Here is a 27,986-nt window from a genome sequence, read left to right as displayed (position 1 = left end):
AGTGTGGTTGCAGTTGTCTTAAAGAGTTTAAATAGGGAAGTTTTCAGGCAGGCACTTGCTTCTCTGTAGACCCCTTTAGGGGAATTCACCTGCATTGTTAGAGTTTGAAGGGCCCTTGTTTTTCACACACAGAGCCAGAGAGAGCTGGAACAACACTCCCCCCCCCCCCCAGACCCTCCACCCCAAACACTGGCCTCCTGGCTCCCAGGCTGGGCCAACAGCTGTGGGACCTCCCCGAGAGGGACCTCTGTGTGCTCTGAGCAGTAGTATGAGGGTCTGGTGGAAAGATGGATGTGTCGATTTTTTAAAAATTTCCCTAATTTTGGAATTGCTCAAGTTGTTACATATTTATATGTATGTACATTCGTGGCATTTCCAGAAATGGCTAGGATCAAAGCCAATATGTTTTTGTTCTCTGTAAGTTAGTGCTTCCTGCCTCTGTATTCACAGTGATGTAGACATTTCCAGGTGAGCTTGGTGGTCAGCAACAGCCTAGGACTGGCCACGGATAAACCAAAATGCATTTGGTTTGGGGTCTGCACACAGCCCTGATCCGAGTGAGCTTGCCTCTGTGGCATGTGGCCCAGTTTGGGCAGCCAGAGAGGAGACCTGTTTAGCGATGATTAATACGTGTGGAGCTGGATTTTGTGTTCTCTTTGTGGAGGGAATGAAGCCAGGTGGGAGAAGTTCCCTTAGGCTGGTGTTAACTGACTGGTACATAACCCAAATGCACAGAACATGAGTAGAGGGTGTGGTTACTGATGCCTCATCTGCTGCCCCCCTGTTTCTGCCCAAGCAGTCGCCCTTTCCCAGGTAGCCTCCCTGCCCCTGAGCAGGGGCTGTCCTCTCTGAACAGCCCAGTGCACTTCAGCACAGGGGACAGCACATCTTGTCCATCATTTGTTGTTTTCTCTGGACTTTTCTACCAGGTTTTAAGCACCTGAAGAACAGGACTCTATAGTAACAACAGCCTCTGTTTATGATCTCCCGCTGCATCTTCCATTTTACAGATGTTGCTTTAGTACGTGCAAGAACCCTGCCTCACTTTGCTCAGGCTGCAGTACCAGCATACCAGACTGGGTGACTCACACAACAGAAATGTGTTTCTCACAGCTCTGGAGGCTAGAAGTCCAAGATCAAGGTGTTGGCAGGTCTGTTTCTTCTGAGGCCTCTCTTCTAGCCTTGCAGATGGCCACCTTCTCACTATGTCCTTACATGGTCTTTTCTCTCTGTTCGCCTCCGTGGTGTCTCTCTGTGTGTCGTAACCTCTCCTTATAACAACACCAGTCAGATTGGCTCAGGGCTCAGACGAACAGTCTCATATTATTTTAAGTATGTTTTTATTCTTTTTAAAGTGAGAGGAAGGCAGAGGGTGAGAGAGAGAAACACTGATATGAGAGAGAAACATCAATTGGCTGCCTCCCGCAGGCATCCCAACCAGGGATCGAGCTGCAACCTGGACAGGTGCCCTGATGGGGAATTGAACCGGTAACCTTTTGGCACACAGGATGATGCTCTAACCAACTGAGTCACACCAGCCAGGGCTAACAGTGTCACTTTAACTTAAACAGCTCTTTAGAGACCCTACCTCTAAGTACAGTCACATTCTGAGGCATTGGGCGTTAGGGCTGAATTTGGGGATACACAACTCAGCCCATAACAAATCCTAAAAGTTAACTGTTGTCCTTGTGTCACACTTGAGGAGACTGAGGCTCACGGAGGTAAAGTAACTTGCCCGTGTTGCTCAGTCAGTTGCGGGCAGGGCTTACGCACAGCCTAACTTTTCAACCCTTCTTTCTCAGCCACTTGGGCAATGATTCGGGTCTTGGTTCTGTGGTCTGCATGGCGCTCCACTCAGGACCCAGCACATAGAAGACAAAGTAACTATTCGCTGAATGAATGAGCAGTGGGCGTGTGATTGAAGAATTTGCACCAGAACATTTGGAAGGCATTCACCAAAGCCCAGCATCCAAAGTTGAAGATCCTGGGGGACTTTCCTGGAAGATCTTGGTCCTTAACTTCTCATGCAGACCATTCCAGTCTGAACACAGCACCATTAGTGTGTGGGTAGGAATCACATTTTAAAGCGTTAAATATTCTTTTTGGGCCATTTAGCTACTGCCTCCTCTCAAAACACTAAAAGCAATTACACGGTAATTAAGATAAATTACCCGAACAATTTTCATAGCAAAGTGGCCAATTTTGGTTTTCCCCTCACTAAATATTTAAATCCAGAGAGGGGTCTTCTTTCTAATTCTTTAACCTTCCAGGACTTTCTGCTTATCTTCAGGAGGGCCCTGGGCCAGCAGGTGGAGGTAGAGGGGAAGGAGGAGGTTTGCATATTTAAGATGTGTGATCTGCACCAAGCCCCTTCAGCTAACTATCCCACATCTTTTTCATGGTTTCCTCTAAGAATTCGGAACCCAAATCCAGGAGCTGCCATCTAATAACCAAGGGGCCACACCCCAGCACAGCCCTGGGGGCCCCTAAGGAGATAATGCCGTTTCTCATGTCTGTCTCTGAGTGCCTTGCTCTGCCCACTGGAGAACCCACGGCAATATAAATACCAGAAGGCAGCCCTGAAAGCAGGCCTTGTTTCAGGCCCTCAGCCTGCATGAAGGCTCACTTGTCTGCCCCCTGCCCTGGTGGGGGTGGGCTGGATTTTTTGGAGAGTGGGAAGCCCTGGGGCCCTTTTGTGTTCCTGAGACCAAAAGGTAGGTAGGGTACAAAGCGGTAGGCTGTTCCTAGGGCTGCCAGAAACCAGTCCACCAGGAAAGAACTCAGACCCAGAGCAGCAGAAACCCCCAAAATGGGGGGGGGGGGAGGTGGAGGGGGCTGGGAGAGTATAGGGATGAAGTTGCTGAGACAACTGAACTGAAGTTGCTGGACAGCTGAACCTGGCCTCTGTCTATTCATGAGCCCCAGCATCCCTGCTTCCTTGGCTTCTAGACTGGAAGCTATGCTTCATGCCCAACTTCTGCTGAAGTTGCCCCCAACCCTGTCACTGTTGACCTAATCACTCAACCCAGAATTCATCTATCTCTACCCTCTCCAGCTCTTCAAGGGCTCATAGAAACACTCCTTCTTGCCCGGGAGGGGGGGGGGGTGTTTCTGCACCTCCTGGATTTTCCTTGGCCTGTTCTGTGTGACTTACTTTCTCCTTTTCTTTTCCTCTTCCTGTAAAATGATAGGGTCCTTAGCTTTGGTGCCCTGTGGCCTCTCTCATTCTCTCCTGCATTCCGCTTTCCCCTAGTGGAGAAAGCCCCCCAGCTCTACATGTGTAGCCTCCGGTTTTCTCTCCAGGTACGGTCTCCTGTTTTAGCTCCTTGCTAGATATTTCCACTGGATGGACCGCAGACCGATTTGTGATTGACCTGCTCCTCTTCCTGCCTCTCCTGTTGTTACTGGAGAACTGAGTGGGCCAGATTTCCCTGTCGCTCATGGGAGGGGGATTCTTGAGATGCTGCTGAAATAAGCATTTTTAGAGGCCCCCCCCATGGGAGAATGAGATGAGGTAAAAGACTATTTGGAGTTATATTCCTTGGGTTTAAAAGTCCCATGTCCCTTAATGCAGTCTTAGAAAAGGAGCAGCTGTGGATTCAGCAAAGTTAGAAGCAGGGCTAGAGTCTCCGTTCCATGTTGCAGCTGGGTCCCGTTTAGCATCAGGCTTGGTGAAGTCCACCAGTCCATTGTGTGGACCCCACATGGCTGTTGGCCACGTGGGTGAATGCAGGGTAATGTGCCCCCTGCAGCAAGAGTCCCAAGAGGGCTAGAGGGCCAGGAGCCAAGAGAGTGAACTCCCTTTGTCTAGGAGTTCAAATATTTAGACTTAGTGCACTTGCGATGGCCACACCTATTCTTGTCCACTGACTTGTTCCCAGGTGTGGCTGACAGCTAAGCACCTTCCCACATTACTCAGACCTTACTGGGTATGGGTCCAACTGCCTTTGTCCAGTCCCTTCCTCCATTGATCAGCAGGGAACAGACTTGGAGAGTGTTAAATTGCAGCTTTCTAGCAAAACTATAAATGGCATGTCTATAGTGTCTAGTCTTCCCTTTACTTCTTTCCTGTTAAATAATAACCAGGTCATTACAATGGTATCACTCTGTAGCTGCTTTTCTAAGTGCCGGACTCCCCCTCCCCCCTGTTTTCTAGATCACTTTTGGTGTCCAAGTCCTGTCAAATCTTTTAAAATATTCCTTTATCTGGGCTCTCTCCTGTTCTGATTCCCACCCTGGTAATCATTATGGTTTAGGAGGAAGAGCATGAGATTTGGGCCCGAGACAGGGTTCGATTCTGACAGCACTTTTTTTTTGAGTGTGCCACCTCAGGCAAATCCCCAAACTTGTGCCTCCGATTCATTATCTACAAAGTAGACACACGCATGTGGACGGACACCCTGCTTGGCACACTCAGCTCACTGACCTCCTCACCAGAGAGCCGGATTTCTCATCTTCAGTGCTAGAGATATTTTGGGCTGAGTAATCCTTTGTTATGGGGACCATCTAGTGCATTGTAGGATGTTTGGCAGCATCCCTGGCCTCTACCCACTAGAGATCAGTAGCATGCCCTACCCCCAGTTGTGATCACTAAACATGTCTCCATATACTGCCAAATGTGTCCTGGGAGTGAAGTCACTCCAGTTGAGAACCAGTGGTATAGACTGATGCTGAGTCAGCATTGTGGGTGACAAGCACGGTCCCAGGTTTTCATGTCAGCCATAGGCTTTGGGAAGGATTGCCATGAAGAGACCCATAAATGCCCTCGGCCCTGGGTCTTGTCCCCACACTATTAAATTCTCTCCACTTTGGGAGATGCCGTCTCCCAAAGGAGAAGCCCTGAGCATGGATCCAGGCACAGGTCACATCTGGAGGGCAGGGTCGAGGCATGGTCTTGTGCCAGGCAGAATGGAGACAGTTCTAGAAAAGGATTTGTAACAAGTTGACCTGATGCCAACGCCAGCTCCAAGATCTGGGCTCTTTACTCTCTTGCTGGCTAGAGAAAGGAAGGCTGGAATGGGAGAGGGGAAACAGGAGGGAGAGAAAGAGGAAGGAAAACTACTCTATTGAGTACCTATTATGAGACAATTTACATAAGAGGTACATATTGCCACCATTTTGCAGATGAAGAAACAGACCCAGAGACCTCTGTTTAACAAATTTCCATAGCATCTATGACAGTGACATGAACCTGGTGTGGATACTCCGTAAAACTGTCATGGTGGTGCTCAGCCAGCCTGGCTCAGTGGTTGAGCATCAACTTATGAACCAAGAGGTTGTGGTTCAATTCCCGGTCAGGGTACATGCCCGGGTTGCAGGCTCTATCCCCAGTGAGGGATGTAAAGGAGGCAGCCAATCAATGATTCTCTCTCATCATTGATGTTTCTCCCACTCCCTTCCTGTCTGAAATCAATGAAAATATATTTAAAAAACAACAGCAGTCATGATGGTGCACTCTCCCTCAGAGAGCACGCCCATGCCATTCCCTCCCCCCATCAGGCATGCAATCTCTAAATTCTAAGGGACCCAGAAGATTTGCAACCAGGGGAGCAATGGGCAGCGGCAACTCCTCCTGGACTAATTCCCTGACCCTGTCTCCAAGTCCCCCTTTTTCTCTGACTCCCCAGTGAGCTAAAGCAGTCCAGCCTAGGCTCTCTTGTTGGTTCTTCTATGCTAAGCCCTTCCTTGTTTCACTGTCCTCAGCTTTAAGAAACATCCCACCTAAGAGTGCTTTTGCTGTGGCCAGTACATTCTTACTTGCTTTGCTGAAAAAACAACAACAACAACAAAAAACCATACAAAAAGCTGTCATGGTAAGAAGAATAAGATTCTGAAGTCAGAATACCTGCCTGGCCTTAAATCTCTTCTTTGTTCATGTAAAGACTGTCTGCTGGGACTAGCCAGTTTGAGTTGGTATCTGTCTCTACTACTCTCTAAATTTAGGAAATGAGCAGATTATTAGAACAAGCTAAAAATAATAGTTGGGAACCAAATTCACCCTGGAAAAGTGGAGGTTAAGTGTCCCAGGGGAGGAGTGGGGCTGGGGGGCTCAGCTAGAAGCGGCACAGATGATCTTTGAAGGCATGGACAGGTTTTGGTGTGGTTTAATATTTTACAAATGGTATTTCCTGTCACAGAGCTGAACTAAATAGCACACATGTTTGTGATTAACTATATGGACTGCAGAACATATGTGTTAATAATACTTCCAGTGCATGTAGCGGGCCCTTCTCCTGTGAGCTAAAACTCTGCAAGCGTTTTCATTTTACTTTTTTCTTAGGGTTTTGTGTTGTCTTATGATTCCTTTCTGTTTCAAACTTTTAGTTTCCCCTTTAAAGGAAACTAAATTTATAGGAATGGTATTTTAAATATTTTCATAGCAAACCTTTAAGGAAATTCTTCAGGGATGCATTGTGCACCCTGGACTTTCCCTGACTTTGGCTTTGTTTCGGGCTATTATACATTGCAGAAGAACAAGGAGGGTAACTTTTGCAGACCTCTAGCCATACAAAACAACAGGGAGGCTTTGCAGATGCAGCTCCAGGCTCATTTCTGTGTCGCAGTTGAGGGGTCCAGCACTGGGGAGAGTCGGAGAATTCCTTATCTGGGGGACAGCCAAGAAAACCACACAGACACTGACATGAAGACATTCTTTCTCTAGATTATGCAGCATTGATATAGAGCAACAAAGTCACAGGCATAAAGGACTAAATTCAGCCCTCTGCAAAGGCGAGGGCGTTGCTGGGGTCCCGCTGTGTTCATGAGGCTTGTGTAGGAGTCAGCCCAACAATGACAGCTCTGGTGGGGCCAATGTCAGGAGGCTACTGCTGAAGGTGGTGGTGACACTTCCCTGAGCTTTCTCTGCTGAACACCCCTTTAGCATCAGTCTCCCCCAGCACCTGGCAGATACAGAGAAGCCGGACCCTGGGGTCATCCACAGGTAACACGCTGAGGGGGGTGGGGGGGACATAGTCGTCAGTTGCAGAGAATCTGGAATGCTGATTCAACAACCAAGTGCATCTAATCCAATTTTGACAATCTGCAGGATAAGGTAGAACTTCATATTTATACTTTCTTTGAATGGTTTCTGGAGAAAAGCAAAGGAAACTGCAAAGAACAGCAGAAGTGGACAACTAAGAATGGAGGGGGTTGAGAGTTGGCCTGGGAGGAAGGACAATGCAGGGAGTTACACAGAGTTTGGGGAATTAGCCTGCCAAGATTGCCACTCGAAGAACAGGTGGCACATCAATGCATTTGTTAGGCAGCAAGTCTGAAAAACTTCATCATGAGGGGTGGGCTGTCCAGCTGATGGGGACAGGAAGGGACAGGAAACAGGGCAGGCTGAGTGACAAACGCCTGTCTCAGAATTGACCCAAACTGATAATGAGCTGTTGTTGTTCTTGAGCCATCATGGGGAAAACTGTCTCGGAGTCTGCCTTTCCCAAGCCTGGGGCGTCCAAGCGGCAGATACACATGGTGGGCTTTATGGAGAAGTAGGGTCTTCGCAGGTGAGAACAGAATCCTTCCAGTTTAGAGAGCTCCTGGCTCCAGGAAATGGTGGCTCCCACCCCGGAGCTTTCTCCGTAGTGAAGGGTGGAGTGGTGGAAAGTACTTGGAAGTGGCAGGTAGGACACTGGCAGAGTCAGGCATCAGATCTCTTGGGACCTTTGGGGGCGATGGATGGTATCACACATGGGCTTTGGGATCAGACAGACCTGGCCACACTGCGGGTCTGCCTACCTGGGATGGGTGACTTCCGGCAAGTAGCTTAACCTCTCTGAGCCTTCTTTTCCTCTTCTACAAAATGATGGTATGTTTACCTGATGTGGCTGTGAGGGTTAAATGAGGTCAAGCACTTAGCATACCGCGAGCACAGAGCGCTTGATAAATGTTTGTTGGTGTGGTTAATTGAACAGAATACCTCCAATTTCTGCCCACCTCTAAAATTCAGTGATTCTTTGTACCGGGGAGGGCAGTATAGAGATTTACTTTATGGAATACTGAATAGACCATTTAAAATGATTCAATCAAAATTGTATTGCGCTGCACACCCGTGTCAGACATTTGTGGAAAATGATCTAATGAATGAGACATGATCCCTTTCTGAAAAAGCTTCACTCTGACTCTCAAGGAAGATATGAGTTTTTATCTACAATAACATGAAAATTTTTATCCCTAAGTTGTTTTTGGTGAGACCACTTTTTCATACCACTGCAACTTATTCATAAGGCTTATTGAAAGTAATTTGCAGTGTTATTAATATTTAAGATGTTGTTATTTGTGACAGATTTCATTTTTAAGATAATTTAGGATAAATTTATTATAATTTCCATAATGCTTTTTAAGAATTCCAGTATGATCCCTTAAGCGGAAGAAAGGGATGGAATGCAGGAATTGCATGTAAGTGCAGCCTTTCTCATGTTGGTTGTGGCCTGGGCCCCTCCTTTGCTTATCCAACATTCAGCATAGGGAGTAATTATTTTAAGGCTTCCCTAAATATTTTGGGGGTGATAAAATTCTGGGCACAACCAAGAGAATGTGCTAAGCTTCAGAATGCCATCTGGCTGGGCCAGTGTGGCTTAGTGGTTGAGCACTGACCCATGAACCAGGAGGTTACAATTCAATTACCAGTCAGGGCACATGCCTGGGTTGTGGGCTCAATCCCCAGTGTGGGGCGTGCAAGAGGCAGCCGATCAAAGACTCTCTCATCGTTGATGTTTCTATCTCTCTCTCCTTCTCTCTCCCTCTCTGAAATCAATAAAAATATATATTAAAAAACCCCAACAAAATGCCATCTGTCACATGTGTTGGGGTACGAAGTTGAAAACCCTGGTCTGCCTATATCCTTGTTATTCCCCGTGTGAGTAGGCATGTGCATTTACTTTCAGCTTAATCTTGAGTTCAATGTTTTCTGATGCTGCTTTGAAAATAGGGAGACAAAAAGCATGTCTAATAGTCTTAAGAGTACGCAAACACTCCCCTAGAAACCTTTAAACCTCAGAAATTGATTTCTAGAAATTTCTACCATAAATTTCTACATTTCCCTTTTCTATGCCCCCCATTCAGTCTTAGTGTCTTGACCTGTCCCTGAATTTCGTCTGGAATTGTCTTCTACAAGTTTGCGGATAATCCAGATCGACTGAAAACAGGGTGGGATGGCATCCACATCCAAGGAAAAAGCCAGGGAGTTGAACCAGAGGACTATTTCCTTAAGAGGAAGGCAGCTAGGGACTTGGTGCCAGGAATCCTGGGTTCCCAGCTCTGCTCTCATTGGATCCTGGACTTTGGAGAAGGCTCTTAAATGCTGTGGTCCACTCTGGATTGTCATACAATTTAAACGAGATGTTGTCTGTGAAAGGGCTCTGTAAATGGTAGGGCTTGGGGCCCTCTGGGAGACATAGATGCATATTTAGATCCTACCCAATTTGCAGTGCAGAAAACAAACAAGACAAACCTGAGGTTAAATGGATGCTACTGCTTGAATACTTTTAAAATCTGTGTCTTGAAGTAGATGGGGTGAATTTGCAGATGACTAAAAGAAGACACATTCTATACCTCTAGATTCTGATGTGGCCCCCTGTCCCTGTTGGGGGTGGGGATGGGTTAGGAGGGAAGGAAAGAGAAGGAAAGCGCTGAATAGAATTGATTCTAGTTGTCTTTGGGAAAACTGACTGGTTGCTGCTTTGAGACTAGACTGGAAAGATGAAGCCATCGAGAGGGAAGGGTAAAAGGAGAGATGGAAATGAGTATAAAAAGGATTGATAATGAAGGACAACAAGAGGGATAGAGAAGAGGAGAATGAGGAGAACAGGAAACAAACCTGCCTTTGACCTTGGAGCTGGAGTCTTAGCCACTCACTCCAGAGCAGCATCTAAGTCCTGCCTTTTAAACGGGGACAAAGAATTGGGCTCTCTGTGGCATAATATAGAATTCTGTTTGGTTGCATTTAACTCACATTACATTTGCTGAGTGCCTCCTATGGAAGTCTTGCATAGGGGGAAGAGTATGGTTTGCATAGATTTTTGTACTCAAAGTAGGAGATGTTTTGCAAGGTGTGCTTTCCAAAGATCAGGGGTCACTTAGAAAGTAATGGGATTGATTTTTCTATCTGGTTTATGGAAATCATTTTTTTCATAATAAGCACGAATCTGAAAAAACCAATATCACTGTTCCAAATTTTGAAGCTACCCATGAAAAACGGATGAGGCAGAACGTTCAGGGGATCAATCAGAAGAGGAGGCAGCCTGAAGCTGAATTATTTCTTCTCTTGGTTTTTACTTTTTCTTTCTTTTAATTAACCGACTAAAGTAAATATTTACATGATCTTCCACCCTGTCTGAAGAGGTATTTTGGCTGGATTCTTTCTGAAGAGGGTGAGATGGGATGGGTCGATAAATATTGTTTGATTTCCTGCCTCTGAGGCTCCTGGCAGAGTCCCTTGAAACACTGCTCTTCCTGCCCCGAAGGGAACTTGCTTGCTGGCAACTCCAGCCCAAGGGCAGTGACAGTGAAATGCCCTCCAGAGAGCCAGCTGGCCTGGGCTGCGCTCCACTGTGTGTTTCTGTGCCTTCAGGAATGTGCGGATTTAGCAAATGACAACACTGAGCGAGCCCTGTCCCCAGCTGAGCCTCAGGCCCTCTCTCTTTTCCTTTGTGTTGGTTCTTTTCCGAGCTTGAGTGATTGCATTGGTTGAGCCTTCATTTTCCACAAGGGGCTGGAGGGAGAAAAATATGCCTTTCTCACGGCCTTTATTCCAGCAGTTTTTGAGTTCTCACACTAGTAGATCTTATGGAACTTTACTTTCTGTCAGTTTGGAAGTTTGGTCAAAAATCCCAGTGGTAACACAATTTCTGTTTTTGAAAAAAAATTCAACTGGATGTCAACTACCATAGAGTTGTTTTGGAATTGGAAAAAGCCTCAGAGCTGATTCTAGTCTAATCACTGAATATCCAGAATGAGCGGCAGAGCAGTGCCCAGCGTTTGGGTTATACCCACCCCCCAGGTCAGTACTGTGTTCCCTACAGCTCTTCGCCTCTGATGTCATTAGAATAATTTCAATAATTTATGTTGTGTTAGATTTGCATGAAGTGCCCTGTGTTCAAATTCAGGTTCTTTTCAAGCTAGGTATATACCCGAGATAAATGATTCCATAAAAAACTTACACACAAATGCTCCTAGCAGTATTATAATAGACAAAATATAGAAACAAACCAAATGTCCATCAACTGATGAACAAAATATATGGGATATCCTCACAATGAAATATTATTCAGCCACAAAAAGGAGTGAAGTACTAATTGATACGTGCTACTACATGGATGAGCTTTAAAGACATTATGCTAAGTGAAAGAAGCCAGACACAAAAGGCCATATGTTGTAGAGATTCTATTTATATGAAATGTCCATACTAGGCAAATTCAGAAAAGTGAAGTAGATCAGTGGTTTCCAGGACCCAGGAGAGGAAGAAAATGAGGAGTGACTGAGTAGGTGCAGGGTTTATCTGAGAGGGGTGTGATAAAAATGTTCTAGACTTAGTGGTGATGCACAATTCTGTGAATGTCCTAAATACCACTGAATTGTCTTTTTTTTTTTTTTTCCAAGGGTGAATTTTATATGTGAGTTGTATGTCAATAAAACTGTTATTTTTAAAAATCTTAGATTTGCCTTTTAATCAGTTGGATGATTTTAGGCAATGATTCAACCCAAGTAATCTCTGCTATGAAATTGGAATAACGATGTACATCTCTCAGGGCTGTTTTCATAAATGAGGTCATGAATTTGAAAATGCTGCTAAAGTGTAAACATCACATATTTTGGGGCTGTCAGCTGTCAGTGGGTTATAAGTTCATTATTCATTGGGTTTTATCTCTTCCTCCTGTATTTTCTAGAGCACTAACAAGGTCTGGCTACATAACAGTCATTCAAATAAAGACTTTTTGAAGTGATTCAAAAATGTTGCAGTGAATAAAAATAATTCTTACATTTTTCATTGTAAAACAGTATCCTGTGTTATATCAGCAGCAGCCTCATACCTCTCATGTTTACCACAACTCCTGATTGCACCATTTTCTCTTGTGCTTGATTTAATCTCATGTTGCTCTGTATACTAGCATGCCATACAGACTTCTAGCCTGGGAGCAATAGGCTATACCATATAGCCTAGGTGTATAGTAGGTTAAACCATCTAAGTTTGTGTATGTAAGTACAATCTATGATGTTCACACAACAATGAAACTACCTAATGGCAAATTTCTCAGAATGCATCCCCATTGTTAAGCAGTGCATGACTGTAGTCAAATTTATAGAAGCAGAGAGTAGAATGATGGTTACCAGGGGCTGGGAGGAGAGGGAAAAGGGTATTGCTGTTCAGTGGGGATGCAGTTTTAGTCATGCCAATAGAAAAAGTCCAAGAGATCTGTTGCACAACAATGTGCATATAGGTAACAATACTCTACCACTTAAAAATTCAGTCTTGCCCTAACCGGTTTGGCTCAGTGGATAGAGCATCGATCTGCGGATTGAAGGGTCCCAGGTTCGATTCTGGTCAAGGGCATGTACCTTGGTTGTGGGCACATCCCCAGTGGGGAGTGTACAAGAGGCAGCTGATTGATGATTCTCTCTCATCAATGTTTCTAACTCTCTATCCCTCTCCCTTCCTCTATGTAAAAAAATCAATAAAATATATTTTTTAAAAAATTCAGTCTTCTCACTAATTATAGGAATAGGTCAGTTCAGATTTCCTATTTCTTTATGATTGGATCTTGGTAAACATTACGTTTCTAGGGACTTATCCATTTCTTCTGGGTTAATCAATTTGTTGGCCCCTAATTGTTCACATAGTCTCTTCTAATAAATTTAAAAAAATTTTTCTGTGACATTAGTTGTAATGTCTCCTCTTTCATTTGTGATTTTATTTAAGTATTTTCCCCTTAGTCCAGCTAAAATTTGTCAATTTTGTTAATTTTTAAAAAAATGTAACTCTTAGTTTTATTGATATTTTTTTCTATTTTCTATTGCCTATATCATTTACTTCTGCTCTAATCTTTATTCATTTCTTCCTGCTAACTTAGGGATTAGTTTTTGTTTGTTTTTTAGTTCTTTGAGCTATAAAGTTAGGCTGTTTATTTGAGATCTTTTTTAAAAAATGTAAGCATTTACCAGCATGAACTCCCCTCTTAGCACCACTTTTGCTGTATACAATAAGTTTTGGTATGTTGTGTTTTAATTTTTGTCTCAAGATATTTTCTAATTTTGTTTTTTATTTCTTCTTTGACCCATTGAGTATTGTTTAATTTCTACATATTTGTGAATTTTTCAGTTTTCCTTCTGCTATTGATTTCCAGTTTTTTCTATTGTGGTAGAAAAGATACCTGTGTGATTTCAATCTTAAATTTGTTGAGATTTGTTTTGTGGCCTAACCTGTGATGTATCTAGAGAATGTTCTGTGTGTGCTTGAGAAGAATGTGTGTTTTACTGTTGTTATGTGGAATGTTTTATATAGGTCCTGTATATCCACTTGATCTATATAGTGTTGTTCTAGTCCTCCATTTCCTTATTGATCTTCTGTTTGGATGTCCTATCCATTATTGAAAGTGGGATATTAAAATATCCTACTATTATTGTGTCCTTGTCTGTTTCTCCATTTAGTTTTTTAATGTTTGCTTTATACATTAGGGTGTATTAGTGTTGAGTTTATATATACTTTTAATCATCCTATCTTTCTAGTGAGTTGACCCCTTTATTATTACATAACATCCTTCTCTATCTCTTGTGACAGTTTTTGACTTAAACTTATTCTGTCTGATGGTATGGCTACCTCCTGCTCTCTTTAGATTTCTATTTGCATAGAATATCATTTTTTAGCCTTTCACTTTCAGCCTATGTGTTTGCTTAAATCTAAAATGAGTCTTTTGTCACAGCATATGGCTAGATCTTATATTTTTAAATCCATTCAGCCATCAAAAATGTTACAGTTTTTAAGCACTTCTTTGAACTCAGTTAATCTATAAATCCGGATGCTTTTAAATCGAAGTATTTCTCAGAACTAAAGATCTTTAGTAACTTGAAATTTTCCCCTCATTTTTATTCTTATGTTTTCTTTTTCTCCTTTAACAGAGACTACACATCTGAATCATTGACAGGATCACAATCTGATTTTAAAGATGTGTTCTACAAACCCAGGCAACTGGGTCACATTTGATGATGACCCTACATTTCAATCTTCTCAAAAGTCAAAAAACTTCCGTCCAGAGAATCAAGGCATCTGCAGGCCAAACGGACTTAAGCTGAACCTTTCTACTCCTAAGGAATTTTCCAGTGGGTCTTCCTCCACCAGTAGTACCCCCCTCCCCTCTCCCATCGTAGACTTCTACTTCAGTCCAGGACCTCCAAGTAACTCTCCTCTTTCTACACCTACCAAAGACTTCACAGGAATTCCTGGCATCCCCAAAGCAGGGACTCATGTGCTTTATCCTATTCCAGAATTATCTTCAAACAGCCCACTCACAACACCTGGAGCAGATTCTTCCTTATTGTCTACTAAACTAACCTGTGTTCCCCATGCTTCCTTACCCAGTGATCACTCATGCACACCTCCAGCTCCCAAAGTGGGTCTTCCAGATGAAGTTAGTCCTCCACAGGCTGAAAGCCTGGGGTTCCAAAGTGATGCTCTTCAGTTTCAGTATTTTCAGGAGGACTGTGCCTTTTCAAGTCCATTTTGGAAAGAAGAAGGCAGTGCTTCCCAGTTCACCTTTGACCCTCCAGGAAGCAGAAAGGGATTCCCATCAAGAGACAAAGAAATGCCCATTGATCAAAAAAGCTTAAATCAGTGTTCACTCAACTACATCTGTAAGAAGCTTGAACATCTCCAATCAGTTGAGGACCAAGACTCCTTTGGAAGTTTGTCTATGCAGTGTCTGTATGCTGAAGATACAGGCTCTTCCTTTGTCCCCCACACCCTCTTCAGGAGTCAGCCCAAACCTGGATGGTCTTTCATGCTGAGAATTCCTGAGAAGAAGAACATGATGTCTTCCCGTCAGTGGGGACCAATTTTTTTAAAAGTCTTACCTGGAGGAATTTTGCAAATGTATTATGAGGAGGGGTTAGAAAAACCATTTAAAGAGTTACAGCTTGATTCACAGTGCAGGCTTTCTGAACCCAAACTTGAGAACTTCAGTGTGGCGGGAAAAATCCATACTGTGAAGATTGAACATGTGTCTTACACAGAAAAAAGAAAGTACCATTCTAAGACAGAAGTAGTTCACGAGCCAGACATAGAGCAGATGCTAAAGTTGGGATCCACAGAGTACCATGACTTCCTCGACTTTCTGACTACTGTGGAGGAGGAGCTGATGAAGCTGCCAGCTGTTTCAAAACCAAAAAAGAACTATGAGGAACAAGAAATTTCCCTTGAAATTGTGGACAACTTTTGGGGTAAAATCACTAAAGAAGAAGGGAAATTGGTTGAAAGTGCTGTGATAACTCAGATCTGTTGCCTCTGCTTTGTGAATGGGAACTCGGAATGCTTCTTAACATTGAATGATCTTGAGCTGCAGAAGCGAAATGAACACTATTTTGAAGCAGACCCAGAAAAGAAGGGGATTGATATTCTTGAATATCATTTTCATAAGTGTGTGAAAGCACAAGAATTCGAGCAATCAAGAATCATTAAGTTTGTACCTCTGGATGCCTGCCGGTTTGAGCTGATGCGTTTCAAGACGTTGTATAATGGGGAAGACCTTCCCTTTTCCCTGAAGTCTGTAGTGGTTGTCCAGGGGGCATATGTGGAGCTTCAGGCCTTTGTCAACATGACCTCATTGCTTCCGAAATCATCCCATGCCAGTTCCTTGAGGTCCTGTGACAACATAATGATACACTTTCCTGTCCCGTCGCAATGGATCAAGGCTCTCTGGACCATGAACCTCCAGAGGCAGAAGTCCCTGAAAGCCAAAATGAACCGCCGGGCATGTCTGGGGAGTTTACATGAACCCGAATCTGAACCTGTCATACAGGTCACTGTGGGGTCAGCAAAATATGAGAGTGCCTACCGGGCCGTGGTATGGAAGATAGATCGGCTTCCTGATAAACATTCAAGTAAATATTCAGCACCTCAAGTTGATTTTCATGTGAAACAGCCTCAATGTTTTCACCCTACTTAGATTGAAATGAGGCTGAGACAGATGGTAACTTCGGTCAGCTGAGGACATGCTTATACATTGCTGGGTGGGAGATGGGACATTTAGTTAAACAGCCGGCTTATTTCATTCTTTTGTGCCAGTTTCTGCCAGATAAGTTTAATTTTAAATATATATATATATAATAAATATTAGTCTAGGCTAGGATTTAGTTGTACATGGTGGCACACAAGGAACACTTTTAGTTGACTTCTTGACATTAAATTCCCTAATTAATCTTTAAAGATCTACATCCATGAGTTCACCTGAGCATTTTCATTTTCTTTCTTCTTCCTTGCGTTTTCCTCTGGGCCTTTCACTGGGGAAGTGAGGAATGGGTGAGGAAATTCAGAAGAGGAGCCCCCAAAACAATGACAGGTTACCTGTGAGCCTTGGGGTTAGGGAGAGGATGGGAGGAGGCCAGGATCTCTGGCTTTGGGGAATGGGTGGACAGTGGTGCCATTAGCTGATAGCCGAGGATCCTGTCATCACTCTTGCTTTTAAAATCTGTCTGTTTCCAAGCCCTGTCTGCTTGTCAGAGACCATAGAATCATTAGAGCTTTAAAAACATCATACCCACATTTAGGCTCTATCCCAACCATGACTCTCTGGTGGGAGGAGGCCCAGGTATGGGCGCTGATAAAAGGCTCTCCCAGGCAGCTAGTGTTGAGAACTACCGACCTGTGGAACATATTATGGTCCCCTAGGCAGAGAACGTCCCTCCCTGTGCTGTCTATTCCTATGTCTATGGAGCTCTGTTATTACTCTTGTACCCGTTTTTACTAGCAGTTGAGCTCGCAAAGAACAATTACAAGAGTGGGTTTTCCCAGAAAGGTGGCTGGACTTGATCTTGGCCTTCGGGAATTCTTTTTGAAGACTTTCATAGCACCAGGCCCACACAGAAAGCATTTTACAAGCATTCCAGTGATAATTTACTGAACAAATCCTTTAGGATCAAAGCTGCTTTGTTCAGATCAGCTCTGTGTGCAAAGAGGAGGCCTAGGGAAAAGGCCAATGGAGTGTGTCAGATAGAAGGTGGGCAGGAGGTGGCTCTGAAGTGGGTGGCATCCTGTGGTCCAGTCTTGTGGCTTCACCATGGTGGGGGTGGGGGAGGAAACACAAAGAGTGAGAGGGTGCCTGGCAACTTGCCTCTGGAGAAGTATAGAAATAGGTTGGGGTGGAGAGGAAATTTTTGTCTAAGGCAGTGCTTCTCAAACTTTCGTGTGCACATGAATTACCTTGTTCAAATGTAGATTGTGATTCAACATGTGGGGCCTGATAACTGTTCTCAGGTGATACCAATGCTGTTGCCCACGGACAACACGTAGAATAACAGAGTCTTAGAGTACATCTCCACTTTTCTATATGATTTTTAAAGCAATTGGGTGTCTAGAGAACAGCAGATTTTTAAAGTCTTTAAAACATTACCTTTTCCAAACTAGTTTCTGAAAAATCTACACTGTTAGAAAAAAATATTTTAAAATGGAAAATGAAAGAGAATATAAGAACTACTCTACTAGGTACTAATTAAAAAAATTTATGCCCTTCCTCCTGTGGAATTTTGAGATCAGGATTGACTTCATTTTCACTTACATGTGATTTCAAGGGAGGTGGGATGGGCTGCTGGCCCTTTAAATGTGTCTTCTAGCATGTCAATGCTTAATATTTCTTTTAACAGCGGGCAGGTCTTTCATTTTACAACAGAAGTTGGCCTTGGGCAGGTAGCTCAGATAGTTTATTCAGACAAAGATGTGAATGACAGCAAAGGAACAGAGGAGCCTTTCCTGAGGACAGGCTTTGGTGGGGGGTTGGGAGGTCGGTGGGAGGAGTGGAGGGTTGGGAAACAGAGGTGGGTGGGGAGAGAAAGGAAGAAGAGGAAAAGACGAGAGCATGAATTAGCCAAAGGAGGTGCAGATGGTGGCATAGAATTAGGAAGGAGAGTGGAAATGGCGGAGGGTCAATTAACAAATATATCTATCTCTACCTTCCCAATTTGCCTTTACTTTTTCTCTTTGCGCTCTGTCACCAGCACATTGGTTGCTTTTCTCCTCCTCCACTTGTATCATTCTCTTGCCATTCATATCTTCCAACTTGCAACAGTTCTGTTTCAGATGTGAAATGTTTTGGTTTAAGAAGGACCAGATATCTACTGGACCTAAGAAGATACTGTAATTTGCATTCCCTTTGCTGAGAAAGTTCTGGTGAGAGAATAGCAATTTCCAAAGCCTGAGAGTGCCCCCTGCTGGTCAGTACTGAGATAAATAACATGATTTTCCTTTTTTTTTTTTTTTGTAAATTCATCAAATATCCATTGAGCCACAAACGTGCCAGACATTGTCCTAGGGACAGACATGATACCTCTCCTCACAGAGACCAAAGTTTAAAGGAGGAGTATGTTATTAAACATTGTAGAGTATTTAGAGTTTTTAAAAGCCAAAGAAAATATGCCAGAAAGCTTAAAGGAACAATTGCTCTCCTTTACCTTTTACCAGTTTTTAAGACAAACAAGCAGAAAGGTTTTGTTTCTAACATTTTTTGGAGTACTAGGTCTTCAACTTTGGTAATTTTGATTGCAGGAGATTCCAAAAAATTTTTTTCCCTTTAAAATGTGAATATCTAATTAGATAACCTCCAATATAATTTTCAGCTCTAAAAATGTAGAATTCACAGTCACTTCCTTAGCAAAATTATAGTAATTAAATAATATTGTATTTATAATCAAATAGTACTTTGCAAAGTAATCATACCAGAATATATCCCCCACTTGTATCTATACCACTATAGTATACCATGGTTTTAGTGTCTAGGTTTGCTGATTGTTTTGTTTAATCCTCATAACAATCCTGTAAGGTTTATGTTGTTATTATCAGCACCATCACCCCTGTTTTCATATGGGGAAACTGAGGCTCAGAGAGATCAAGTAATTTGCCAAAGATTACACAGCTATTAAGTAGCAGAGCTGGGACTGGGCTTTGGGCAACCTGGATCCAGTGTTTGTGTTCTTCACCACTGTATGTCATAATGGACATTAGAGTTCCTGAGTTAAGCTTAAATGAACTTACTGTGTCTGCACTTCAGGCAGAAGACTAGAAACAAACGGTAATGGATGGTGGGCTCTCCCCTGGGTGTGTGTGTGTGTGAATAAAGTTATCACCTGCCTGCAGTGATCTGGGTAGCTCAGAGCACCTCAGAGGCCACTGTGGTCCTACCCTGCATGTAAGTGGTGGAGGTGGCTAACGAGCCTCTGGTGGTTAATGGATTGATGACTTCTCAAGGCCTTTTACAGCCTTAGAATTCTATTGGTCTCTCTACAAGAAACAGATTGTAAGGGATGAAAGGCAATTTATCTTTTAAGAATTAAGTGAAATCCTTTAAACTCTTGTTTTTGTGCCTAAAGCTATATTCTGAGGGAAATGTTATTTTGGAAGCTATGTCAGTGCTACAGTAATTTAATCTGGCTTTGAAATTACTGTCACCTCATACATTTATTTAAGGTCAGATAGCTGCATTGGATATGTAGATGCTGTGGAAAATACAGCAGAATCACTGTTACTACAGTGATTACAATGGAAATATTTTTTACTCCATTATCTCTCTCTCTCTCTCTCTCTCTCTCTCTCTCTCTCTCTCTCTCTCTCTCTCTCACACACACACACACACACACACTCACACACTCACAAACATTATATGACTACACTTAAATTTTTGCATTTATCTGATATCCCTAGGTCTGGCACAAAGCCTGGCCTGGCATAGAGTAGATGCTCAATAAACGACACATTGAATTAAGTGAAAACAAATATTAGAAACAGTCAAAGCCAATATGCCCATCTCTACACTGCATGTCTGTTTTCATCAAAGCTTTAAGAAGGGTGAGTGGAAATGTACTAAAATATAATCTGTTCTACTGAAAAAGGAATTTTTGGCCTAATATAGTTCCTGAAATGTAATACAATTTCATTAAATTTAACTTAAAAAAATCAGAATTATTTTATGTGACCTAATTTAGATAGCTTATCTTTGCATTAACTATCAATAAGAGTAGTAAGAAAATGAATAAATTAAGAATTATTATAAGAGCTCATTTAGTCTACTTAAGCAAGTTTTGTTGGTGTTTTTTTTGTTTTGTTTTACAAATCCTACATACATTGTAAAAAGTCATGTTATTTACCTCAGTACTTTTTATAAATCCTACACATATTAAGTAAAAGATACTATCTTTTAATTAAAGAAACTTAACATACTTCAACTGAAAACATTTTTAGGAGTTAATATATACATGTATGCAATAATAAAGTATTTATTTTAAAGCTAGTATTTAAAAATTGAAGATATTCCCCTAGTTAGTGCAGAATTGTAAATTTTGATGGTATTTTGCTCAAATAGAATTCACGCTGCCATAGTGTTAATGGAATTGATTATTGAAGAGAGGGATGAGTGCCTCTTACATTCAAGAGAAATGTTCAGTGGCCATTGAAATACTTTGACTGACAATTTGATTTTTTCCTCAAGGTCCTGATCATCCCCATTGTTTGTCATACAAACTAGAACTTGGATCAGACCAAGAAATTCCCTCTGATTGGTATCCATTTGCTACTGTTCAATTTGGGATGCTCGACACCTGTGCCTCAAGGACAGAGGTCAGGTCTCTGGGGGTGGAGAGCGATGTGCAGCCACAGAAACACGTTCATCAGCGAGCTTGCTACAACATCCAGGTACATCCTAAACCCCTTAGGGCTTCTAGAGCTGTGACATGATTGGTTTTAGATATTTGCTTTGCCCTTTTACGTGACCATGTATGGGTGTGTGTGTGTGTGTGTGTGTGTGTGTGTGCGTTTGACCTATGCAGACTTGATGGTCACCAGTGAGCCTAGTTTGTCCCTTCTCAGTTCTAGAGAATGTTAGGAGCCTGAGCACACAGTGTTACATACTTAATCAGCTCTCAATGGAAAACAGGGCATTAAAAATGAATTCACATTTCAGAAGGATATTTATAACAAAAATCATGTTAGAATAGCACTTCCCAATAAGTGTTCTGTGGAACATGTATCCAGGAAAAAAAAAAAAGCTTAGGAATGCCATACTTTAAATTAATGTTAAATGAAGGCTCTGAGAAGTCCTTGTTAACCTTGACCCAGTTTCCTCCAACTTATTGATTATGAAATCCAGTCTGTATGGGCATGTGCATGTAAAATGTATATCAATATCTTCTGAAATTGTATTCTGTGAAGCACCCCTGGGGAAATGTGAAGTTACTCTATTACAACAATTTAAAATGTTCACCATCAGTGCTTCTGCCTCCTTAGGCCAGATGAATTAAAGAGTGGCATACATTTGCACCTGTTTCTAAACTGGCTTTTCTTCTCATCTTGAAAGTAGTAGATTCAGACATAAACTCTGCCATATATTTCCCATAGTATCTTGAAATGGTGATGCATCACCGATTTTGTTTGCAAATATATCATTTAATTAGAAAATATTTCCAAAGTAAAAAACAAAACAGAAACGTAAACAGCAAGTAACAAACAGGTGGTTCTGTTTAGAATTTATTTTTCTTTTATCTTCCACATGAGTAGCATTTTACACTTTCTCATATCATTTTGAAATCTGTGTTGCTTGAATCTCAGCTATGATTAATGTCATTCTGATTTTTGACTCATAAACACCAACTGGTGGTTTGATAACACAGTAGTCTGTCAGGAGTTTTCTTTATTTTGGGCCACCTGTCCTGTGCAGCCCCGTGGGAACCTAAGCCCTTGTTCCCTTAGCAGCTGGAATTGCCTTGGCTGAAGAGAGCTCCAGGTCCTGCGCTGTCCTTGGGGCAGCTTTCGTTCAGTGACTGGTGGTTGCAGGGGTGTGAAGACCCTTTGCCTCAGCTTAGGTAACTCCATAGGGCCATCCTAGCTTCAGCTTCCTCTGGGCATCAGTTGAAGCCTTTACTGTGACCTCCTTGCAGCCCAGCTTCTCCTCCTTCCTGTTCTGCTTCCTTCCTTCTCCCCCCTTTCCCTCCCTGACCAGATGTCAACCCCAACAGCACTCCCCAGTAGACCTTCTGCACACCATTCTCCATCTCAGAGTTTGCATCTTGGGGAACCTGACCTGTAACACTAGGTATATAAGTGTTATGTGTGACTGAAATGTGGGTCAAGTGCACACAGAGACTTCCTCTATACTTAGTTTTCTATTCACGGGGTAAGCCAGTTTCACACAGTGTCGAAGGACAGCTCACAATTATGCAACAGAGTCTCTAGTTTAACATCATTTACTAATTGATCTGCACTGGGTGGCAGTTGGTTTCAAAATGTAATCTTACATTTAATAAGTATTTATTGAGCAATTTCTAAGTGCCAGGTGCTGCTCTAGATGCTGGGGATACAAGAGTGAATGAGATACTGCCTGTCCTCATGCAGCTTACCTGCTAGTGGGGAACAAAAAACAATTAGTAAACAAATAAGTAATGTAATTTCAAATAGTGACAGATTCTAGGACGAGAATCAAATGGGGTAATAGGATAGAGATTGATGGGGGCTTCCTTGTCGAGAGTGGTCTGTGTTATCCCAGGTGGGCCAAAGCCTGGATCTATGATATGAGGATATAATTGATCACATGCCTAGCCAGAGGTCTGTGTTATCAATATATATTCTGAGTACATTTTATAAAAATGATATTTGACTTAGCAGAGAGGAGAGTTTTAGCTCTTTTTAAGATTTGACACTAGAGGGAAGGATTGGGGTGGGGGAAGGGGGACCTCTGTTGCCCAAAAGAGAGGGGAGTGCCTCACTATGGAAGGAGCATGAGGGGGTGGAAGGGCTGTGTCTGTCCAAAGGGTGGTGTGGCTGCAGAGCATGCCCCATGTATGAAATGGGACTGAACAGGTGCTAGTGCTGTGTTGCATTTGTTAATGCTGCTCGTGTTTTTGCTTTTGCATACCAGGTTGAAATAGAAAAGAAGTGGATTAAAATCGACGGGGAAGACCCAGATAAAGCTGGTGATTGCATCACTCAGTAGGAGTAGCAGGAGTTAATGAGGACAACCCACTTTTCAAATAGTAATCGCACACAGTTCTGCTACTGCCTGGTGGAAATTACTTCGGAATAGAGGGCTTAGGACAGCTCCAGTGGCTGGCTGTGTTTGGAGACGTTTAGACCTGAAACTGAACAATCTATATTTTATGCTTTTTGATATATTTGTGCTCCAGGGGTTTGATTTAAAATGTGTCTATAATTTGCGTGATGTTTCTGCTTCCTATTGAAACTCAAAGGCGCTGTTATTCAATGTGTGACCCAACAGCCAGTTTGGCTAAAGGGGTTTTGATTTTTGATTACTCAGTGGCTGATTGTTTTGTGCTATGGATTACCCAGCTGTCATATTTATTACCCTCCAGTCCCTATTTCTTCTTGCTATGTTAGCACCTGTACTGGAGGGTGAGGCAATAAAAAAAAAACACCCATAAACCAAAAATACTTAATTTTCCCTCTTGCTCATCTCTGAAATGTGGGTCGGTATAGATTGATGCTGAAACGACAAGCTAAAATGGAGATGTGGAAAGTGTCTGTGGTTTTGAATTATTTATCTTCCTGTCCTCTTACCACATTGCAAGTAATCATTGGCTGTGTATTTGGTACCTGTCTCCCCCCCCGGTATTATTGTTTTCAAAATGTATTTGTATTCTGGTGTTGGCTGCAAAGAAGCTATTTCTGTTGATATACATATTTTAGTACCAGTCACGAAGACCTATTGCCTTTTGCTTGGAGAGATTTCTTTTAAAATGGAATCCCAGTATTGGACACCAGTTAAAATATTTATGTGCATTAAAGATGAATTTTTAAACTTCATGAATATTCTTTCCCAAAAGTACAGACTCTAAGAATGTATTTTGATAAAGTATTATTTGTGATTAACATAAGTCTCTCTTGAGTAGAAGTCTAGCTCATGATTATTTTATGCTAGTTCTACTAAATTTAGAGCAAAATGAAAAACACTAGATTATTTTCCCTAGATTTTTGACATTTCTGTTTTTCGGTCAGCTAAATGTTTGGTTTCTAATGAAAAGCCAATAGCATTAGCAGTTATAATTCTGTTTATAACTTCCTTTCAGTATTTACAGGGAAAAGTCAAATTTTAAAATTCATGAAATCTATATTCTAGGTATTTTTTTTGGTCTGAAAAACAAAGTCCTCCATTTGGTATTAACACACCTTCAATTTATGTTGGATCTACAATATGATTAGGAGATATTTTTCTCTATTTACTAGATTTGTTTTGAGTAAAAATTGATATAATAATGTTCTTCCAAACAACATTTATTGGTCGGCCCAGAGTTTATGTCTTACGTTTTATTTAATATTGTGTCACATTCATTGTAATCTGTTCCAAAACCAGATTAAAACGAACATGTATGATGGTTTGTATCAATCAGCAGATTTTATTGTTTTTCATTATTTTGCTGTAACAGCAAGGAAGGCAGACGTTGACTGTTAAAATGAAGTGTTATTGCTCTTTTTAACCCCACTTGATGCATTGCTCATAATATCATATGCTTGAGACTCACTGTTGATGTATGGGAGGGCAAATCTGTGTGTGCGTCATTAAGAAAAATTCCACCATCTTTCCCCATTCTCTGGGGCGGCACACTCTGGAGAGACTTCAATCTGCTCAACCCAAATATGAAGGTGGCTGGGGGTGTTGCTGCTCCAGGTGCCAGCAAAGTTCGCTGGGTTAATTACTGCCATTCCTTTCAAATCTGTTTAATGGCATCCTGCCCATGAAGAACTCAGAGTCTGATTCAGTTGGACTTAATGAATATTTACACCTCGGAATAATTTCAGCAAAGGGTTCAATTAATCGCCCCTGGTGCTTCACAGGTTGCCTGGTCTGTGACTACCTCACTGCTGGGGTCACTTACTTACCAGCCATCAGCCTTCAGGAGCATCTCAAGATTAGTGTTGGAAACCTAGTAACAAACCGCTGACTAAAGCCCAAATTGAGTTTTCGCTGCAATGCAAAGGTTGATGGCATTAACAGCAGGGTGCTATGGCATAATTGTTCATTTGCACATCTATTAGGATTCTTAAATATTCATTACTTAGCGTTAAATTAACATTCTGTGGAGGAAGGAGAGGCTTTTTAATACAATTCTTTTGACCTCAGAAATGACAGAAGGTAAGAAATGACCACAGTGCCATAAGTGAAAAATTAGATAGGGTCCATTTAGACTTACAAATTAAGAAGTAGAATCTCCTTTGCTAGAAAGTAAATGATGATCTGAAAGACAACTATAATAATGAAACCCCTTGCTTTTAAGGTTGTCAAGGATGGAAGAAAGTGAAGGAGGAACTACTCCTTTCTAGCATTTTAGTTTATGTACTTTAGATTAACCCTTTCTGAGTTTGACTGGTTAGGGGTCAGTCATTTAGTTACACATGTCAGGCTTCCAAGGACTTGACCAGGTTCTGACTAGTTGTCCTGCTCTAATTGTTCAGGTCTGGTTGCCTTCCCAGTCAAAGGATCATATTAACTGTGGAAGTGAATTCATGGCTTGATGGTTACTTGATCAACTGTACAGATCAGAATTTAAAGACATTTTCTCTTTCTATGGGAATAGAAATAGTTTATTCATTTAAAAAGGTACGAAAAAAATACTTTTCAGCACATAAAGATTGGATTTGTTTTGTGTGGTGTTTTTTCCTTTTAACCTGATTTATATATTAGACAGTTCTAAGGGTTATTTACCTTCATTGTGAGGCTGTGCTTATGACACAGCCCTTTTCTTATAAATTCAGTTAGAAAGCCTTCCTTAATAATGATTAAGTATTATATTGTACTTAAAATATTACTTTATGACATAGCAACACAAATATAAAATAGATTGAGCCTTAATAATCATGTAACAAAGTATTTGGTAGATTGCATATTGGTTTTTCAAAATTAAAGATGTATTTCAAATGATTCTTGCTGTGTGGTGGACTTATATCTTCTTTTGCAAGGTCTGGGGCTATTTTTTTTAAAGGTGTGAAATCAATTTTAATAAACTTAAACAATTGACTCTGTCAGGTGAATGTATACTGCTTTACTATTAAGGAGTCAGTGAACATGGCATCTTGGCACATCCTGGAAAAATAACACCACCAAACTATCATTTGGGATGTTAAAGGATGACTTTTTAAAGAGGATATAATCATTACTCTCCTAAAGAAATAATGTGAGTATATGCCCACGGTTTTACTTAACTTGTTAACTAATTGGGTATGTGTGTAGAGGGGGGGATTAAGATGTTGCAACTTGTTCCAAGGAGAATTCAAAAGCAGAGATGTACATGAAATAAGGAATTCTGGAATGAATTTACAAATAGATGTAAAATGAATCTATCCACAATGCAGTAATATAATCAACTAGAGGCCTGGTGCACGACTTCATACATGGGTGGGGTTCCTTGGCCTGGCCGGTAATTGGGGCTGATTGGGGCCATCTGCCCAATCCTGATCAGGGCCTATTGGGGTGATTGGGGCCAGCCAACCAGGGGGAAGGACCGCAGGAGGTTGGCCGGTTGCAGGAGGTTGGCTGTGGGAGTGCACTGATCACCAGGGGGCTGCTCCTGCATTGAGCGTCTGCCCCCTGGTGGTTGTTTGGTCGACTGGTCATAACGGTCACTTAGGCTTTTATATATATAGACGAGGCCCGGTGCACAAAAATTTGTGCACTCGGGGGTGGTCCCTCAGCCCAGCCTGTGCCCTCTCGCAGTCTGGGACCCCTCAGGGGATGACCACCTGCTGGATTAGGCCTGCTCACTGGGGGATTGGGCCTAAACTGGCAGTCAGAAATCCCTCTGGCAACCCGGGAGTCCTCGGGGGATGTCCACTTGCCAGCAAGGAGCAGGCCTAAGCTGCAGTTGGACAACCTTAGCGCTGCTGAGGAGGCAGGAGAGGCTCCCACCACTACCGCTGTGCAGGCAGCCATCAGCCTGACTTGTGGCTGAGCAGAGCTCCCCCTGTGGGAGCGCACTGACCACCAGGGGGCAGCTCCTGCATTGAGCGTCTGCCCCCTGGTGGTCAGTGTGTGTCACAGTGACCAGTCACTCCCAGTCGTTCTGCTGTTAGGGTCAATTTGCATATTATCTTTTTATTATATAGGATAGAGGCCTGGTGCATGGGTGGGGGCCGGCTGGTTTGCCCTGAAGGGTGTCCCAGATCAGGGTGGGGGGCCCCGCTGGGGTGCCTGGCCAGCCTGGGTGAGAGGATGATGGCTGTTTGCAGGCTGGCCACGGCCCCCAGCTACACAAGCTCCCAGTGGAGGCTGGCGGGAAGCAGGTATCGGGATTTATTTATCTTCTATAATTGAAATGTTGTTGCCTTGAGCGGAGGCCACAGCCGGCCAGGGCAGGTGGGAAGCTTGGCTTCCTCCATCGCCGGGGCAACCAAGCCTCCTGCTTGCTCTAGCTCCGTGGCTGCTGGCTGCCATCTTGGTTGGGTTAATTTGCATATAGTCACTCTTTTTGGCTGGTGGGCGTGGCTTGGGGCATAGCGGAGGTGTGGTCAATTTGCATGTTTCTCTTTTATTAGATTAGATAATCAATTTCCCCTACTGGCCCACAATTAATTTGCATTTGTATGGACTTGTATTATGTGTATTATCAGTTTTCAAAAATATACAGACTTGTAAAATAATGCAAAGACAATGACAGGTGTTGATAACCTGGACAATTGAGCTACTATTCAAAATCTTTGGCAATTTTTCCTGACAACAGGACAAACTTTGTCCACAGGATAATTCTAAAGAATTTTTAAATCTTGGCAACTAGTATTATAGATATAATGG

The 27,986-nt window shown here is 42.4% G+C and overlaps 1 protein-coding gene across 1 annotated transcript in view; it reads left to right on the top strand.

The window, feature by feature from the left end:
• STON1 (stonin 1) overlaps positions 1-26,120 on the top strand; it is a 43,419-nt gene extending 17,299 nt beyond the window's left edge. Inside the window, exons 2-4 of the mRNA XM_036334628.1 lie at positions 14,116-16,092; positions 20,685-20,887; positions 23,106-26,120. Of these exons, the coding sequence (XP_036190521.1) occupies positions 14,163-16,092; positions 20,685-20,887; positions 23,106-23,180 (2,208 nt within the window). The 5' untranslated portion in view covers positions 14,116-14,162 and the 3' untranslated portion in view covers positions 23,181-26,120. The remainder of the gene's footprint in view (positions 1-14,115; positions 16,093-20,684; positions 20,888-23,105) is intronic.
• The last annotated feature ends 1,866 nt before the right edge of the window (positions 26,121-27,986 follow it).

This window comes from Myotis myotis, unplaced genomic scaffold (genome assembly GCF_014108235.1).
Source record: "Myotis myotis isolate mMyoMyo1 unplaced genomic scaffold, mMyoMyo1.p scaffold_m19_p_14, whole genome shotgun sequence".
NCBI lineage: Eukaryota > Metazoa > Chordata > Mammalia > Chiroptera > Vespertilionidae > Myotis > Myotis myotis.
This window is presented reverse-complemented; position numbering and strand designations above follow the sequence as displayed.